Raw genomic sequence first — 19,993 nt, forward strand, 5'->3', positions numbered from 1 at the left:
GTCATTCTCATAGAGTTATTCATCGTGACTTAAAACCTCAGAATTTGCTCATTAATGAGGCTGGGGCAATCAAGCTGGCAGACTTTGGGCTGGCAAGGGCTTTTGGTGTTCCACTACGTACCTACACTCATGAGGTAATGCCACATTTCAGTTACACTGAGTTATAGTAGGCAGATTTCTTTAACAACTTTATAAGTTAAAATAAGTAAATATTTCAACAGGAAAGGCAAAATATTAAATTACCTTCATTGCATTTATGAATAAAAAGTCATGCTTATTTTTCTGAGTATTTTGTTTTACTTTTCTTCATTGTGCAGGTAGAATAAGCAGCTTTTAGTACTCTCTGTCATCCAAGATAACAGCTAGTTTTATTTCTGAGAATTAACTGGAATTTAGCACTGTATTGTTTAAAACTGTTGGAAGGACATGACCTCTCGGTGATTAGCAATCATAGGTTCATATGTTCATCATCTTATCTCTAAAGTGACTGCTGTTATACATGACATTTTATAGCAAAGGATCAGATGTTTTCATACGTACTTTCATACGATTCACTCTAGGGTTTCCACCTTTTCAGATGTTCAAAGTAGAATATTTCTTACTGAAACAACATTTTGAAGGACAAAATTCTCTTGTTCCATGTCAGGGCCAGGGAATTATTGCTGGAGCTTGCAACATCCAGTCTGTCCACTTTAGTGATCGGACTGGCCACTACAGGTAGTCATTCGCAGAGCTTTTCCAAATGCATAGCCCCCCACCTTCACTGCCATAGTCCTCCACGCTTCCCCATCTGTCCAGAGCTCATGTGCTGCAGATTGAGCAGCATCACATAGCATTCCCAAGCTTGAGATTTTGCCCTGTCTTTTAGCTTTAGGCAGAAAAATACCTATTTCTTCCTTTTCTTAATCATGATCGTGCAGCTAAAGATAGTATTGTAAACAATCTAATACTGAACTGCAACTCCAGAAATATAATGAAGAGACTGTATACCTCACCGTTACATTGTGTTTAAGAAAGTAGCTTGCTGGCTTACTCGAATAAGGTGTAAAACGGAGATCTTCTTTTTTTAAAAAATGTAGGATTTAATATACTTATAACACCAACCACAAGATTAACGTACAACAATTACTATGTTAAGCGCTTTCATCCCCTTATCGCAGACTTCTTCAGAACAGCTGATCAGTATGCTAAACAGTCCATTTAAAAACATTTTGGCGCCATTCTGATCATCATTTTTAAACTGCCATTGCTTCATTTTACTTTACCTCCAATTTTTAAAAAATAAATAATTGTATGACAACTAATAGCCTAAAAATCACATAATTATAATTACAGTCCATAAAAATACTTCCAACTATACATATTGTATTCTATATATTCATGTACCATATATTGTCGCTTATGTACTACCTAATTGTATTGAATACTTACATAGTAAAACCTTAAAAAGTATATATAATATAATATTCCTATCATGCTAATAAAAGAAATGGTTTTATTGAAATAGATTCATTAATGCCCGGTTCCCTAGTTGAATCTGTCAATACTTGCCACATACTTTCTTTTTTACTTAATAATGCTTTAAAATTACCTCCTCTATTAGATGTGACAATTTTATCAATAATAGCAAACTTAAAACTGTGGTGTTCACCATTCTTTTCTATATGTCTACATAGTGCATTTTTTTGATCATGCACCCTAATCCTATACATATGCTCATACATTCTTCTCTTAAATTGTCTCTCAGTTTTGCCTATATAATAGGCTAAGCATGATGTGCAACTGGCTATATAAATAATATCTTTACTATTACAATTCCCCTTTCTAAACCTTATATAGGTCTTATTTAAATCTTGTAGTTTAGTTCCATCATTCTCATTAATCAGATAACACTGATTACATGCCCCACATTTGGTAGTAGCTTTGCTATCCTTGATTTGTGAATCTTTCTTAGTATACCTTATTTGTAACAACCTCTTTATATTCATGCCCATCTTATACACAAAACATGGTTTTTCGAGTGAGCCAGCAAGCTACTTTCTTAAACACAACGTGACTGTGAGGTATACCGTCTCTTCATTATATTTCTAAAGATAGTATTGTGCTTTTTTGGCTTCTTCAGTTTAAGCAGAGAGTTTCTTTCTACCCTTCCCTCCTGCGTGAACTGAGACTTAAGCTGTCTGTTGTAATATTGTTAGATAACTGCTCATTAGTGGTATATTATGGCAACCTTAGCTAGTAGTATGTATAATGACAAATAGATGAATACTTAGGGTTTTAAAAAAATGTGGCAAGTATGGCCACATGTTTCTACCCAAGGGTACAAAACTTTGCATAAATGGCTTGGGAGTGGAACATTTGGATGTCAAGAACAATATCTGTAACAACTTTAGCTGTGGGGTCGCTACAAGAGCATAGAAATGAGCTAATTTAAAAAAGTCATTCTTCCTGTGAAGCTTCACCCAGGAAAGAAAAGAATAGAGTCAAAGAAGGCATAGCAGCTAGAGATTCTGATAGGCACTCATCTTTACCCAGGTCTGTCAGAAAGGATATTTTACCCATACAGATTATGGACCCAGCTTTGCAGCCTTTGACCTCTGGAGCATCACATTTAGAGGTCACTGTCCCTCCTGATCCTGCTACCAGGAGAAGACTGAGGAAGATCTCTTTGGAAAGTGAACTCTCTAGGGTCTGTATTACATGATCGAATGGTCATATATTTGTGTCGGTTCGATTATTACGGGTTCAATGTCGAATGGAAAAAAAAAAAGAAAAACCCACCCAAACAAACCATTTAAATGCTCTACGCAGTGGGCAAACCCCCTGCCCCCCTCCTGCTACTTAAATATACCAACTCCGAGATCGCACTACAGTGCAAACAATGGAAAACTGTCATTTCCGCACTGTACGGAGATCTCTATTGAACCGTTCGACATTGAGGTGGTTCGGTTATTACGGGTTGACTATTGCATGTTTGAGTATTTGACATTCGATCATGTAATATAGACCCATCTGTCTAGATATTTGTAGTCAAGGCCTTTCTCTTCTGTGTCCATACATTCAGCCTCTCCACAATTCTTTGATTTACCTTAACTGGGACAGGATAATGAATTCATTGGCCAAGGTTCAGAGTAAGATGAGCTCCCTCTTTTCCTGTTTGTATTTAGGGTAGCTAGAGAAGGATCCTTGCCATCAGTGTCTACTACTACTTTTACGGCCCTGTTTTGGCAGTTGGTGTATTAGAGTTTGCAATATTCTGACATACTTTGGCATTGTCATCAGTGGGGCTTTCCCCTTTGTCACTGCCTCCATCAGTATCTGTGACCTCAATGCTGAGCCTTTTAGCACCAAGAATCACTAGCTATCAGGTCCTTGATTTTGATGGTTCTGTGCCATCCTTGTCTCTGACACCCTTGGGACTGTTCTGAGCATTATCCTTGTTGGGAATCATTTGAAGCCTCCCTCAGCATTGACTACGGTTTCTGTATAGCATTTGATCATTCTGAGTTGGCATCAACATCTTGGGCTTTTACACTGACTGGGAGACTAATATTATCAGTACTAGATTTCTTGGCATTGACTGTCAAAGACCATGTGACAGTGCAGATGCAATCCATCATATCAGGACCCCCCCCCCCCCCCGGATTTACACTCCTAGATGCTTCTCAATTGAACATCTTAGTTTTTCCATCCTCATCCCAAAAGTTGCCATTATTCCCAAGTGTTCAAAATTGCTAATGTTTCTTTTATGGTGAATGACTGTCATACCCAGCTTAAGCACTGTATTTTTGCAGACAACTTTAAGGCGACTTTCACGAATACCTCCTTATTTGGACTCCAGGTGAAAGCCAAGCTGCAGAATAGGAACTATTTTAGGTACCACAAGAATACAAGAAAGTTATGGATCAAAATAGCCCAGCAGCAACCATATGAGCAGAGTTTGGACAGAAATTCCTATTGGCATTGGAGTTTCCTGAATGGATACTGTCCTTTAGTAAGAGGGATCTGCAGAACCAGGGGTTCAGTAGCTCTCCCTCTGGGAACAAGCTATAGAATTCTAGAGGACTTGCCCAACTGTCTCATTCTGGAGGTAGTTGCAAATTTATGGCTCCTCCACCTACAGGTATGGCAGGCCATAAAGCAGGACAGTACAATAAGGGAGATAATATACAGATACTACCAGACTACCTTAATTTCTCCTCCAAGGCCACCATTTCTTCTCATGCCAAACATCATACCCCGTCAGAAGGTTGGAACCAAAGTGGAGGTTGCAAACCTTTTTGCAAAAGACCTATCCAAGAGGTTCAGAAGATCAGAACACGTGCTGGGATTTTTTGAGATTCTTGCTGATGCCAAAAAAGACCCATTTTAGATTTTTTAAGTGGCTTAAACCAATATATACCAAAAAACAAATTCCAGATGGTTAGGATGCAGTCAAGCCTTCCTGTCTACAGGAAGTTGAAGACACCTATCAGAACATCAAAATTGGCATGGGTTATCTAGAAAGTTCTTGCACTACCTGCCCTGTTTTCAGGTAAGTGCTTTGTTGGGGTTTCTTCCCTTTCTTCCATTTTTTTGGTTATTGTATTCATGTCATCCAGAAAGGGAAAATGCCTGTGTGGGAGGTAAATTCCCCATAAAGACGGTCATGGCCAGTGTCTTTTATTTGGGTGCGTCCCATGATCATATGCAGTGCTCTGTCTGCCAGGCATTTGTGCCCAAGACCGTACGTAGTTGCCTCTCCTTTTTTTTTTTTTTTTTATACCTGTACAAGTAATGTCTTAAGTTGTTATCTCTAGGTACTATGGCGAAATTCTTCTGTTGTTAGGGTTGGCCATCTGCCAAAAAGAAGGCTTAAAATGTTAGGTCTGATGATCTGGCTGCTGTCCAGCCTTCCCCAGATGTCTGTCTCGAGGCTGGTGAAAGCCCAGAGGACCATTCTATGGTTGCTTTGGGTTCCTCTGCTGCAAGCCCATTGGAGGCCAGGATGGGCTGATCTGGTTTCTTGCATGTTCTCGTAGGCTTTTCAAACATCTGTACCTGACATTGAATGGGAACCTTAGCTGATTATTTCTGAAGGAACAAGGGGGATTCCTCAGATCTTTATTAGGGAGGAAATTTCTACTGGCATTATTGAGCCTTGCCTGGGGTCTTACCCTCCAAGATTGTTTCATGTTTCATGCAGATGTCCCGCAGAAAAAGAAACAAAAAACAAAGAATATTTCTCCTGTTGTTCAGGCTCCTCAGCATGAATGGCAAGATTTTATTCAGGGTTTATTTAATACTGAGATGGCCTTGAAGCCCCCTCAGGGGATCTCTGTGCCGGCTCCTCCCTGGTCTTCCACTCTGGTCAAGAGACCTAGGGAATTTGATTTCCTCAAATGAGGACATGGACTTAGGGAAAGAAACTTTGGCTTACTCTTCCAAAATTCCTTCACTCTTGGACTATGATTCAAAGGAGGAGGACTCTATAAGTCTAGTTTCATCCTGGAGGAACTCTCCTTTGGAGATACCATTGACCATATGATGGATTATTTTAAGTGAGATTGTTAAGTCTCTGAGTTTCAGAAAAGATATTATCAGCTCCTACAGCCAGAGTCTTGTAATCCAGCTGCTGTTCCCCCTGTTTTGGCTGCCCTTCTGGATACTTTCTCTGCAGTGTCTGTAGCCCCTGACTCTCAGCTCTGTGCACCTGTGAAGTCAGGTAGATTCTACAAAGTTCCTGTGGAATGCAAATATCTTCATAATTGCCCTTCTGCTAACCCCTCTTTAGTGTCGGTCTTCTCTGACAAGCCATCACAGTTATTGCTGTTGGGTTCTGAAAAGGCTGGTAGGGCTGTGGAAAGGCTGGGCAAAAAAGTTGACACTGCTACCACTTTTTCTTTTAGGGCCATCAACTACCAGATGCGTATGATCAGGTACATTTTGATCGTCCTTTCTCAGGTTTCCAAGGTGATTTCTGGCCCTTCTGACTCTGAGGGGAAAGCTTTGGCCCTTTCCCTGCTGGGCTGTACTTCTTAAGTTGCCCATCACTCAAGTCAACTGCAGCTTTGATGCAGCTGATGCCTGTTCCAGGTCTGCTGCCTTTGGATTGATTATGAGGTATTATTCTTGGCTTTGTCTTCAGGCTTTGCCTGATGACATTAAGGACAAACATTTGGAATCTCCTTTGGGTAATATAAAACTTTTTTGATCTGCTGCTGCTGAGGTTTTCAAATCTCTCCAGGACAAGGGAAAAGTCTTGCAGGAGTTGAAACATATTTTAGTTGCTCCTGTTCCCAAATTTTAGAGGAATTATCCCTCCAGATCTGCCTTTGTTCATAGACAGTCTTGTCCTCCTCCTCCTGAAGGCAAAAAGGTTCTAGGCGTGTGCCTCCTGTTAAGTCTACTGAGATTCCTACCACCAGGAAACCTGCTTTCTAGAACAATCCAGGTTCTATTGACAAGTGTGTTTCCTTCTTCCCTTGCCCATATTCCCTTGTCCCTCCATCTTTCCCTGTCTCTTCCAAATTGGCTTTGAATCACTTCAGACTCCTGGGCTCTGTCCATTATCCATCCATCCTCAACCCCTTTTCCCATTTTTGCACTTGGGGTCAGGGTATCACTTCAGCTCTGGGTGTCACTTCAGCAGTGACAGTCATCTCGAGCCAAGGTTTACACTGCCAGGTGACTAGTCCTGCCATGATAGTTCATTCGTACCACTCATTCACACACACACTCACTTGTGCCCAATTTAAAGTGTCCAGTCCACCTACTGCATATCTTTGGAATGTGGGAGGAAAGTGGAGCACCTGAAAGAAACCTATATGACGGCAGGGAGGACATGCAGACTAAGCAGAGAAGTCATCCCAACTGAGAATTGAACCAGAGAACCTCATGTTGTGAGGTGATAATGCTAACTGCAGCACCACCGCCGTTAGAGATATTTCATGGTTTGGAAGTCCCTTCCTCCCTTTTCAGGCATTCTTCAACCAGCTATCAGTTTTCCTACAGATTCTTCACTCTTTTTTGGCTCAGTGCACCATTCAAGCCATGCCTCCTGCCCATATAGGGAAGGTATATTTTTCTAGAATGCATTTGGTCCCACGAAAGGAGGGCACATGGAGACCAATTCTGGATTTTTCCAGCTGAACATCTTTCTCAAGATTCCTTCTTTTTCGGATGTTATCTGTGCAGACATTATTTCCTCTTCTACCTCATGCCTTTTTTTTTTTTTTTATCTCTGGATCACAAGGATACATACTGTCACACCCCCATCCATCCCATCTTTATAAAACTTTTATATTTCTCTGTTCCTTGCATTTTCAATTCTCTGCTTTGCCATTTGGCCTCTCTATTGCTCCAAGGGTATTCACTGAGTGCCTTGCTCCTGTCATTGCTTTTCACAGGGTTTGGGGAATTCGGATCTTTCCTTTCTAGATGATCTGCTTATTCAAGTTCCTTCATCCAACACTCTGCTTCAGGATCTCAGGTTTACTACTTCCCTGTTGCAGACTCTGGATTTTGCCATAAACTTACAGAAATCAGTTCTGATGCCTTCCCAGGAACAGCTTTTCCTCAGCTGCAGACTTCAGGCAGTTCCCATGCTGGCATGTCTACCTGTCTGCAAGACTCTGTCTGTAATCACTTCCTACTCCTGACTTCCTCTGACATCTGTCACTGCCAGAGAATTCTTCAGGGTTCCCAGGTTCATGGCTTTCACCATTCTCATGTTTCTTCTTGCCAGGCTCCATATGGGGACTCTTCGGTGATACCCCAAGTCAGTGTGGCTTCAACATTGCCAACCCCTGGACTACCCAATCCCCTTCCTCCCTTGTCTGAAGCTCAAGCTTCAGTGTTAGATTCATTGACTTTCACTTAACCCGGGGCTTCCTTTTCAAGCTTTACTTCCAACTCAGGAGCTCTTTACAGATGTCTCAGACAGGGGAAGGGGTACATCCTGTGATCTTCTCAAGGTTCAGGGTGTCTGGCCTCCTCCTCAGAGTTCAGACCACAGCGGTGTAAAAGAGATGAGGACTCTGTTTCTGGCACTTCGGGTGTTTCCTTCCCTGCTTCATCCTGAACCCCTTAAAAGTTTCACAGACAATTCCTCGGTGATATGGTATGTCAGTCAGTGGGCGGGAGGGGGGGGGGGGGGTTGCACAAAGTCCTATCTTCTTTGCAGTGTAGCTTTTCAAGTCTAGGATCTAGCTGTCCAGTATCATGTGATTCTTCATGCAGTTTGCATTCCCTTGAAGCACAAACTGGTGGCAAACTCCTTGAGCAGGTCCAGCTTACAGACTTATGAATAGATGCTTCACATAGATGTGTTCCTGGACATTGTCCATCGGTGGTGTATTCCTAAGGGAGATCTTTTTGCCTTCACTCTGAACAGAGAACTTCCTCTATTCTGTTCCAGAGTCCACAATCCTCTGACTTGGAAAGTAGGCACCCTGTCTTTTCCTTGGAAGGAGGTGTTTCTTTATGCCCTGTCTTTTCCTTGGAAGGAGGTGTTTCTTTATGCCTTCCCTCCCCTTCCCCTGTTACCAAGAGTCTTGCACACGATCAAGCAGGAGTCTCCCAAAATTTTGCTAGTGACTCCCTTTTGGCCTAGACAGCATTGGTTCCCCCTTCTTCCTCACTTGGCCTGGGGCAATCACCAGAGGTTACCCCACTGGGTGATGATCTCACACAAGATAAGGTTCTCTCATCCATCCTCACTTGTCCACTCTTCAGCTGATGTGCTGCCTGATAAGATTTTGATCCATTTAAGGCACCTCCTTTTTGTGGACATGCTTTGCATTCTGCAGGAGGCCAGGAAACCCACTACCAGAAAATCATGCGTGTCCAAATGAAAAAGATTTTCTGTCTGGTGCCTCTCTTGCCATCCGCATCACCTGTTTGTGGAGGTGCCTCTGGTTCTCTTATTTGTGTGATCTGCTCCATGCTCTGTTGGCATATTCTTCAGTTAAAGCTCACTTGTCAACAATTTCTGTTTGTCTAACCTTGACTTTTCCTCTGGCCTCTAGATTTGAGGTCAAGCAATTTCTTAAAGATGTTCATATCTGGTCCCTCAGGAAGACTCTTCTGCCTTCCTGGGACCTCAGTTTTGTACTTGAAGAATTAACTCAGACTCCTTTTGAGCCTACTTCTTCAGCTCCCATACAACATTGTACTTGGAAGATTGTTCGTCTTTTGGCTCTCACTTCAGCCAGGAGAGCGTCTGAACTTCAGGTCCTCATGGCTATTCCTCCTTTTTTTAGTTTTCCACAGAGAAATTAATCCTTGTTTTGTGCTGAAGGTGGTTAGTGAGTTGTAACTTAATCAGTCTGTTCATCTTTCTTCATTTTCTCCTTCTCCACGGTCTGCCATTGAGAAGGTTCTTCACACCATGGATTTGCATAGACAGTGTAGATGTTATTTGGATAATACTAAAGATGTCCATTTGTATTACTGTTGCAGTATTCTAAACAGAAGGGATCTCCTGCCCAGGGCAGCCCGATACTCCGCAAGTATACAAAAGCCTAATGATCTTGTATGCATCGTATGTCACACTTATGTTCCCCACACAGAACGTAGGGCATGAGAGAGACATACAGGTCCAACTATACTGAACTTCTTTCCTGCCAGTTCAAACGCTGTTTTTGCTAGTTGGTCTGAATGTCTTGTTGCTGTACTGAATAGTTAGCTATCAGATAAGTGCCTCATTAAGGTTTACTTTTTTTGGTCTTGTATCTTATTTTGCTACCTAGAGTTCTTGTCATCCAAGAAGGGAAAATGTCAGTGTGGGAGGCAGATTCCCCATAAAGATCATCATGAATAGTGTCTTTTTTTGTTTGGGTGCTTCCCATGACCATTCCTCATGTAGTATATGTAAGGCGTTTGCACCTAAGACACTCAAACTGTTTGTCTTTCCTGGCCATTTATCTCGAAAACCAATGGCTTAAACAGTTAGCCCAGGGTACCATAGCAGAATCCTCAAATCCCAAGATACTTGCACTTGGCAAGAAGGCGGCCAAAAGGTTTCAGCCAGATAGCAGTCTTGCCTCCACTGGATGTCCCTCTAGAAGTGGGTAAGAGCTCTGTAGGTTGTTTGGCATCTACATCAGTTCCTCTGCCGCAACCTTGGCATGGATCTGTCTTTTTGCACATCCTCCGAGCCTTTGCAGGCTTCTACTCCAGGTATCAAGTGGGATCCACAGTTGATTATCTCTGAGGGTCCTAGAGGGTTCCACAGTTATTGGTCAAGGAGGAGATTCTGGGTTCTCTTTATCTAATCTTGCCAGGGGTCAGAACCTACGGTATTTGTTAGGGATGATATCCATTCCAAGAAAAGACAAAAAAAATTAAACAGGTTTCATTTTGTCCTAAGGATCATCAAAGGGAATGTCAAGAGTTTACTCAGGGCTTGTTTTCTGCTTTGACAGCCCTAAAGCCTTCTCAGTGGGATTCATCATTTGCTTCTCCTTGGACCTCTACCCCCCTTCTAAATGACTTTGGGAACCGGATTCCTCAGATGAAGATTCAGTGTCTGATGAAGGGACTTTGTGCTATTGTTCACAGATGCCTCTGCCTTTAGCTTATGGTTCTCATGAAGAGGAGTTTAACCCTGAGTCTCCTTTTGAGGAATTGTCCTTAGGGGACGCAATTGCTTGGATGATGGAATACTTTAAGTGGGATTCTTCTCGAGTGTCTGGTATTCAGAGAAGATATTATGAGTTGCATCAGGTGGATACTCTTAAATCATCAGCAGTACCTACTGTGTTCGCTATCATATTAGATGTATTTTTTGCTGGTTCCAATTCTCCTGATTCTGTAAGGTTCCTGAGGATTGTCAGTTTTTATTAAATGTCCTTTTGCTGATTGAGCTGTGGTGTCATTCTCTTCTGACAAAACTTGTATGCTTTTGCCTTCTTCCAAACTTTTGCCTTCTGATAAGGATAGTAGGGCAGTGGAGAGGATTGGCAAGAAAGTTGACTCCACTTATACTTTAGCCTTTATGGCTGTTAATTACCAGACCCACGCGACCAGGTATTCTCTGGCCTTGATTGCTCAGGCTTGTCATGGTATTTATAACCTCCCTGATTCTGAAGGCAAATCCTCTTCTTTATCCAGTTTATGTTCTGCTTCTCATGTGGCTCGCCACTCTGAGTTTAGCTATGATGCTGCTGATGCCTTTTCCAGAATTGCGGCTTTTGGGTCTGTCATGAGGCATTATTCTTGGCTTTGTCTCCAGTCTCTGCCTGAAGACATTAAGGTCAAGTTGTTGGATGCTCTTTTAGCTAATAAATGTCTTTTTGGGACTGCTGTTGCTGCTGTTGACATGTTTAAGTCTCTTTAAGAGAAAGGCAAAGCTTGGAAGACCTTAAACATATTTTTGTCTCTCCTATCCCTAAGTTGCAGAGGAATTATCCTTCTAGATCTGCTTTTGTTCGCAGGCAACCCCGCCAGGCCTCTAAGGGCAGGAAGGGTGGTGGTGGTGGGGGGCCCTTCTGCTAAGGAGTGTCAGAATTGTGTGTCCCAGAAGTCTCCTGTATCTGATAAGCCTGCTCTGACAGTTTGCCCCTCCTTCTCTTAGATCAGGTTTCTTTGTCCCTTTGGCTTTCTCTTTGTCTTCCAAATTGGCATGTTATCACTTCAGACTCTTGGATTCTGTCAGTCATCTGTCAGGGTTTCTTCATAGTATAGACTTCTGTCCCTCCTTTTTCAGGGATTCTTCAACATTTTGTAGAACAGCTTCCTCATTTCCCAGAGGTTCTAGGGTCTCTGGTGAACCAAGGCACCATTCAACCTGTCCCCCCTTTCCAAGTGGGAAAGGGTTGTTATTCCAGAATGTTCCTGGTTTCTTGAAAGGAGGGCAGTTGGAGACCTATTATGGATCTCTCCCAGTGCAACACCTTTCTCAAGGCCCCTTCTTTTCTTATGCTTACTCTTTAAACCTTGTTTCCTGTTTTATTACCCCAGGCGTTTCTGGTGTCTTTGGATCTGAAATATATTTACCTTTATATCTCTATTCACCCACTCTTCAGGAAGTTTTTATATTTATCTGTGTCTTCGTTTCACTTTCATTTCTCTGCTTTGCCCTTTGGCCTCTCTGCTGCCTCAAAGGTATTCTCAAAATACCTAGTTCCTATGAAGGTGCCTTCTCCCAATCACCTGTTACATGATCTGGAGTTCACCATCTCCCTTCTTCAGAGTCTGGGGTTCACTATCAACTTCCAAAAGTCTGTCCTACCTCCCTCTCAGGATCATGTGCATCTGGAATGCAGAATTCAGACACTGCTTCTTCTACCTCCAAACGTTTTGTCATTGACAGCCTTCTTTTAGTCTCTTCTTCCTCCAACTGCCAAGCCAACCAGAGAGTTTCACTGGGTTCTGGGATTCATGGCCTCTTCTTTTCCACTGGTCCCTGTTGCCAGACTCTACATGGGGAAGCTTCAGTGGTACAAGTAATTTTGGCTGCAGCATTTTTACACACTCTGGATTTCAGTGTACATCTCCTTCCCTGTCTAATGAAGGAATTTGAATGGTGGATTCAACAGTTTGCTCTCAACCTAGGCATACCCTCTCAGACTACAATCCCTTCTCAAGAATTGTTCACCAATGTCTCCGACATGATGGGGGGCTTCTTTTGGTCACCTGAAAGTTCAGGTTCTCTGGCCTGTCCATCAGAAGTCAGACCATATCAACATCAAAAAGATGAACACTCTGATTATGGCCCTTCAAACTTTTTCACCCTGTGTTCTATCTAGTCCCCTTGATGGTGTACACAGACAACACTACAGTGATTTGGTATGTCAGCAAGCAGGGAGGAACACAATATTATCTCCTCTGCAGGATGGCTTTTCAGGCTTGGGAGGTGGCTGTTAGTAATCCTTTTTTCAGGCGGTATACATTCCTTCAGAGCACAGCCTAGTGGCAGACTGTCTGTCATACTTCTCAACCTCTTAGACCAAGAAAGCTAGACCAAGCCATAAATAATGGGGGGACAAAGGCCCAAAAATAGGGACACATTTTAAATATTGCTCTTTCAATCTTAGAAAGTTGATAGAATAACAGGTTTTACATTAGCATGAATTTTCTGAAGGCTATGAAGTCTGAAACTGAAATATCTGGCATTATTTTCTGACTTAAATCCTAAATGATTTGTCAATGATTTGCCAGAAAATCACAATTTTATGAGAACCAGACTAAAAATGTGAGGCTAAAATCTGGGCAGTTGAGAGGTATGCTGTCTGTGCAGGTCAAAACACAGGCTCACAAATGGATGCTTCACAGAGGTGTGTTTCTGGACATTGTCCATTGGTGGGATATTTCTCAGGTAGATCTTACTTCCTCCCCTCTGAGCAGACAGCTTCCTCTCTTCTGTTCCAGAATGTCATGTCATCTGGCATGGAAGATGAATGCCTTTTCTTTTCCTTGGAAGGGAATGTTTCTTTATGCTTTCCCTCCTCTTCATCTACTTCCAAGAGTCCTGCAAAAGATTCAGCTGGACTCCCCAGAAATCTTGCTAGTGACTCTTTGGGCCAGTATAGCACTGGCTCCCTCTTTAATGCATCTGGCCAGGGGCAATCACCACAACTTACCTCACTGGTTGGATCTTCCCAGACAAGACAAGGGGTGTGTCATTCATCCTTACTTGTCCACTCTTCAGCTGACACTATGTGATAGGATTTTATCCCTTTCAGGCATCTCTTTTCTGAGGATGTGCTCAGGGTTTTACAGGAGACAAGGAAACCCTTAACCAGGAAAATCTTATATGACCAAATGGCAAAGATTTTCTGTCTGGTGCCATGTTCATAACCAGACTTTTTTTCAGTGGGGGGGGGGGGGTCCCTCTCATCCTATTTTATTTGTGTGCATTGCTCCAGTCTGGCCTGGCCTGGTCTTCTGTGAAGGCCCATTTGTCAGCCATTTCTGCTTGTGTGCCCTTGAATCCTCCTTTGACTTCTTGTTTTGAGGTCAAACAGTTCCTTAAAGGTGTCCTGCTTATTAAGCCTCCAAGGAAACATTTTCCTCCGTCTTGGGACCTTAATTTTTTTTTTTGGAAAAATTGACTTGCTGTTTTTGACCCTGCATATTCTGCTTCTTTGCAACACTGTATCTACTGACTCTTATTTCTGCTTGGAGGGTTTCTGAGCTTCTAGCCCTTATGGTCATTCCTGCTGTTTTGTTTTAACACAGGTACAGGGTTTGCCTTAATACTAATCCTTTTTTTATGCCCCAGGTAGTAAATGTGTTGTCCTTGGATTGGGCGGTACAACTCTCTTCCTTTTTCCCTTCTCAGTCTGCTGGTGAGAGGTCTTGCAGATCTTGGATTTATAGAGACACCTCGGGTACTGTTTAGATAAAACTAGGCCATTCATAAGTCTGATCAGCTTTTTGTTTCCTTTCATCCCAGGACATTGGGTTTGGCTGTTTCTAAACAAATCATCTCTCTGGATATGCAAGACCATTTCCTTTTGTTATACTTTTCATGGCAAATCTATGTCTGTTTCTGTTAGAGCTCATTCCTCTAGGGCTGTTGCCTCTTCTGTTACCGTCTTCTAGGGGATGAACACCAATTACATCCTTGAAGCTGCTACTTGGTCTTCAGTGCATACCTGCACCAAGCATTATAAACTAGATATGGTTTCTAGGGCCAGAGCAGCTTTTGCTGAAGCCAATTTATATTGGTTTGTTGAGGGCTCTTTGCAGCCTTCCACCACCCATTCTGTTTCTTGAGCTTTTTCACTCTCCCTTCTGTTTAGAATACTGCAGCAGTGACATAGAAGGACATAGTACAGTTGTGTAAAGTCTTACCATAGCAATATACCATGGACAGTACAGTTGCAACTACTAAATCCTACACAATTGAACTTCATAAGCACTTGTACGAGTGCATGGATCGTGCTATCCCAAACAGAACCAAGACGCTATCTTCCAAAAAAAGGAAGCCAATCTGGTGGTCCCCTGCCATAAACAAACTGTACAACAGAAGGAAGAAACTTGCAAAAGAGAATAAAATCACATGAGTGGAAGAGCTCCCTGGTCAGTCTCAGTAAGAAGCTGCAATCCCTCATAAGATCCTCCAAAGCTAGTTACGAAAACAAAATCACCACTGATTCTAAAGACAGCCACAAAGCATTCTATAGCTATTTCAAGAATCACAATGGCAACACTCAGATCTTCTCTGAGTTGCAGCACAATGGCACTAAATATACAGAACCAACTGATATTGCCAACATCCTGGCAGATGGGTTCAGTGCTAACTTTACCCCTCTCTCACCCCCTAAAGGGCCCATCTGTATACCGGAAGAATGCAAAGTTCCTGTAATCATGGCTGCACAGATAAAAAAAACACTCTCCAAAGCCAAGAACACAGCATCCATGGGACCAGACATCATCCCATGCAAACCACAGAAGGAACTGCCACCCCACCTAAGTACCATGTTCAGTCATAGTCTCACCTCAGGCTTTGTGCCCACTGAATGGCACACAGTGATGGTTATCCCACTCCACAAAGGGGGAGCCACCACGGACCCCGGGAACTACCACCCCATTAGCCTGACGAGCCTGGTCTGCAAGGCCATGGAACGTATCATCATGGAACTTATAAACAAAGACAGTGGTAATCTCCAAACTCTGGACCCCACCCAGTTCGGGTTTGTAAAAGGCAGATCATGTCTCCTAAACCTGATAGACTTCTTTGAAGCAGTCACCAAAGCCGTAGATGAGGGTAAGGTGGTTCACACAGCCTATCTAGATCTTGCCAAGGCTTTCAATGCCATCCCCCACTCTGGAATTATAGATAAACTCACTAAACTAGGTATAAATCCCTATGTCACAAGATGAGTTACCAGTTGGCTCACTGACAGAACCCACACTGTGAAAGTAGCAGACTCCAAGTCTGACTTCAGACCAGTGGAGCACCACAAGGTTCAGACCTGGGTCCTCTCCTGTTTGGTATCTACGTCTCTGAAGTACAGGCTAACACAGAAGGTCTTTGGCTAACGAAGTTCGCAGATGACTGCAAACTAGAAGCCATAATTGAAACTCCTAACGATGTGGACATCCTACAAAAGGCCTCACTGAGACAGATGCCTGGTGTCAAAGCCATGGCCTCAAGCTCAATGCCAAAAAGTGCATTTTCATCCTCTTTGGTAAAAACTCTGTACCCATGAACTACAACATAGGCGGTAGTATACTTAAACACCGAAAGTGTGATGAGACCTTGGGACAAAGGTGGACAGTAGTCTCTCCTTTGATAATCACATCGCCACAGTAGTCAGGAAATCCTTCCACGTGGCACACCTAATCACAAAAGGTTTCTCATCCAGAAAATAAGAGGTCATTGTTCCCCTCTACTCATCACTCATTAGACCCATTATAGAGTACAACGCCCCTTTTGGTATGTACCTCACAAGACATCTACAACAACTGGAAAGGCCGCAGAAGTACCTCACAAAGAGGATTACCGGCCTCAAACAGATGCCCTACGCAGACCGTCTCAAAAAACTCCAGCTCGCATAATGCCTACTCAGAGGTGATCTCTGCCTAACATACAAAGCTATGTCAAACCCAGAGCTATTGACATGCTCCACTGAAATCCCAATCCCTCCGAGCTACACACTTTAGGGACCTAAACCTTGTCACCACAATAAACAGAACATGCCGGAGGGATAGATTCCTGTCCCAGAGACTTCCCATACTCTGGCATAAACTACCTGTCTATATCAAACAAAGCTCCTCATTAGCACTCTTCAAGAAAAATCTTGATGATTGGATGGGAAATAGGAAATTCACCCCGGGGATCACTTCTGTGGCTCTGCTCGACAGTGGCATAGGAAAATAATTTTCTTGGGTGGCAAAAGCCAGGGTACCTTTTTGGCTGGGCTTGTATAGGCCCTAGGGCCGATAGCCTAGTACCTACCTATGAACCTATAACAGTAGATGCCCTTCTCTTCACTGTTGAAATATTCACTCCCTCCAGCCACCTCTTGTCTGTTCTGATTTTTGTTTTAGATTCCCTTTTGGCTGAAGGTTCTCCTTTTTCTTCTGCATTTTTCCTTCTGGATGTGCATGGACTTTGTCCTGTGGAGACTGTCCTTTTCTGGGGCAGTTCAGTTTTGGGTTGTTGGGTCTGTACATCCATTTTATGCCCTATGTTCTGTATGGGGAGCATAAGTGTGATGTATGGTGCGTACAAGATCATTAGGCTTTTGTATACTGGCCGAGCATTGGGCTGTTCTGGGCAGGAGATCTCTCTGTTTAGGATAGTGCAACAGTGAAGAGAGGGACATCTACTGTTATGGTAAGATTTTACACAACTGTACTTTCTTTGCATATCTGAGCAGCTATTTGTTTCCTTTCATCCTAGGACTTTGGGTTTGGCTGTTTGTAAGGAAACCATATCATCCCAGATTTCTAAGGCCATTACTTCTTGGCAGAAGATTCCTTAGGTTAAGAATATAGTGAAGAGAAGGACATCTGCTGTTATGGTAAGATTTTATGCAACTCTACTTTCCCTTTGCAGGTATTATGAGGGTTATACAGTGTACCCCAAGATTTCACTGGTTCCAGATATCGGATCCTTTGTCTTAACATATTTGATCTGAAGTAGTTTACTTCATTTGCTCTTCAACCCGTGGGTCATCGGATCCAGCATGGCCGCATTTTCCAGCTACGGCTCTGAGTTCCATGGTCCTCCCCTTACCCATAATGCCCCATGTCCCCCTTCTCCCTTTAGATCTCATTTGCCACCTGAGGGGAAAGAGCATGGTCCGAGCTCCAGAGTGTTTGGGTGTTTTTCTATAACAGCAAATTGTTCCTTTTTTGGCCTTCTGATCTATTTCTCTTCAACCCTTTTTCTATACCTTCTCGGGGGTTCTCCATAGTGTAAAAAAAAAAAAAAAAAAAAAAATAAGACTTTTCTATCTTTTCTTTCCACGTGGTGTGTGTGTGTGTGTGTGTGTGTGTGTGTGTGTGTGTGTGGCTAAGGCATGGCGGATGCCCTGAAGCCAGGGTTCAAAAGGTGCACAGAGTGTGGCCATAAGCTTTCTCTGACAGATGGCCAGACTCTGTGTGTGGTTTGCTTGGGGGCGAATCATCTCCATAACCCCTATCCTATTTGTGGTGGGTTTAATCCCAGGGCACTTAAAGACAGGCGGGCCAAACTGATCCTTAAGGGCCTGTTGCCCTCTTCTGGTGGGACCGAGGCCCCACCTTCCCCTGCTGGGAAAGCAGCGGCTGCTGCTTCGTCTTCCCTTTCCATGACCTCTGGGACTCACCTCCCGCCAAGAGGTCTGGGGAAGGGGATAAAGCCAAGAAGGACCGGCCTCGCAAACTATCCCCCGACCTTTTGTCAGAGGCCGGCCCTCAGCCGAAGGTTAAGCCTGTTTCCAGGCCAGTGACTCCTCAGCTCAGGTCCACCAGGTTTTCAGCTGAGCCTGAGGTACAGGTTAGCCTATCGCCCCCTAGGCCGTCCCTCCTCTGGTTTCCCAGCCTACTTTGGCAGCGTCCTCCTGCTCTACTCGGAGCTTGTCTGAAACGGAGATGGACAAGATGATGCGGAGGTTTATCCGCACTCAAATCCAGATGGGGGTCTTGCCAAGGCCTTCTCCCACCGAAGCGGGTGCCTTCCAACCATTGTTTAGACCCATCACTCCTTCTCCGATCCGACCTGCGGTTTCGGAGTCATTGAATCCGAGGATGATCAGAGTCGAGGGGTCAGTGCTGATGGTACCCTGTACCTCGACACCAGCCATTGCCTTGAGTGTGTCGGATATGACTTGATCAGATCCGAGCTCTCCAAGCCATAGCCTCTGGGTCGGATCCGAGGGAGTGCTCTATGCTCCGAGCTTGTCAGAGAGAAGAATTCCCCCCAGCGTCTTGGCTCCCCCGTCAGATCAGGGGGGAGCAGAATCTGCTAGGTCAGCCTAGGAGGTCCATTCCCCCTCGGCATTCAGCGTGGTGGAGAGGGTTCTTGCAGGGTCGAGGCCTCTGATCATTTCATCTTCAGAGTCTGTCCAGACCTACCTGGCCTTGAGTGTGGTTCTGACCATCTTTCCCTCTCAGGGACAAGCCTGTAGCCGTAGTGCCTCAGGAAGTTCCGCCCTTGGAACAACCCGCTTGCGAGACCTCCCCAGACAGTCCCCCTGAGGAGCCCCCCCCCCCCCCCACTGCAAAAGCCTACATGTAAAAGGAGGCATTTGGACTCAACTTCCGAGTCCCTCACTGAAGACACGGACCTTGATGAAGGGGAAGGTTCCCCAAGATAAACTCCTGAGGATGTCTTTTTTGGAGACATCAAGGAGATCCTTCGCCAAAGGGGGGGGGGGTCCAACCCCAAACCAACCTCTGACTAGTCCATGTTTCTGGAGGCATTCTGCTCGGGCCCATCTCCCTCTTGGGTGTCCCCTCCTGCTGATCCATTTGTGGATTTGATAACAGCGAGGGCGTGGAAGGAGCCAGACACTGTAGAGCCAATACCCAAGCACCTGGACAAAATTTTAAGCCCCCTTCCAGCGGACAAGTTTCACTGGCACATGGGGTCCCTTGTAGATGCTATGAGGGTAGTGGCGGCCACCAAAAAGGAACTTGCCCAAGAGATCTCCACAGTCCACCCACCTGACAGAGAGTCAAGAGCGTTGGATCATTTTGAGAAGTGAGTTTATGCTTCAGCAACCTTCTGTGTGAGGGCACTGAACTACATGGCACATGTCATTCGACTCCAGAAAGATCTGCTCAAGGAAGTCAGAGTCAACCCCAGGGTCCATGTCGGCAGAGGACAGGAAGCCATTTGCATGAATGGCCAACCTAAAATCTGTAGGAAACACGTCCATGCATTTGCTCTCCCATGCCACGAAGGGAGCCGCACGGGTGACGGGGTCAGGCATTGCCATCCGGCGTCACGCCTGGCTCCGCTTATTTCAGTTCTCGGAGCCCTTCAAGGCATCTTACCAACGCCCCTTATGATGGTTCTTCCCTTTTTGGGAAGACGGTCAGTGAGACTTTGGTCCAGAGTGAGAAGGAC

General features: G+C 44.1%; 1 protein-coding gene across 1 annotated transcript in view; it reads left to right on the forward strand.

The window, feature by feature from the left end:
* LOC122793033 (cyclin-dependent kinase 2-like) overlaps window positions 1-19,993 on the forward strand; it is a 956,998-nt gene that overhangs the window by 372,474 nt on the left and 564,531 nt on the right. The window contains exon 4 of the mRNA XM_044060688.1: window positions 1-134. This exon is cut by the window's left edge and continues 37 nt beyond it. Coding sequence (XP_043916623.1) covers window positions 1-134 — 134 coding nt within the window. The remainder of the gene's footprint in view (window positions 135-19,993) is intronic.

Source organism: Protopterus annectens, chromosome 2.part0 (assembly GCF_019279795.1).
Source record: "Protopterus annectens isolate FY-2018-M chromosome 2.part0, PAN1.0, whole genome shotgun sequence".
Classification (NCBI taxonomy): Eukaryota; Metazoa; Chordata; order Ceratodontiformes; family Protopteridae; genus Protopterus; species Protopterus annectens.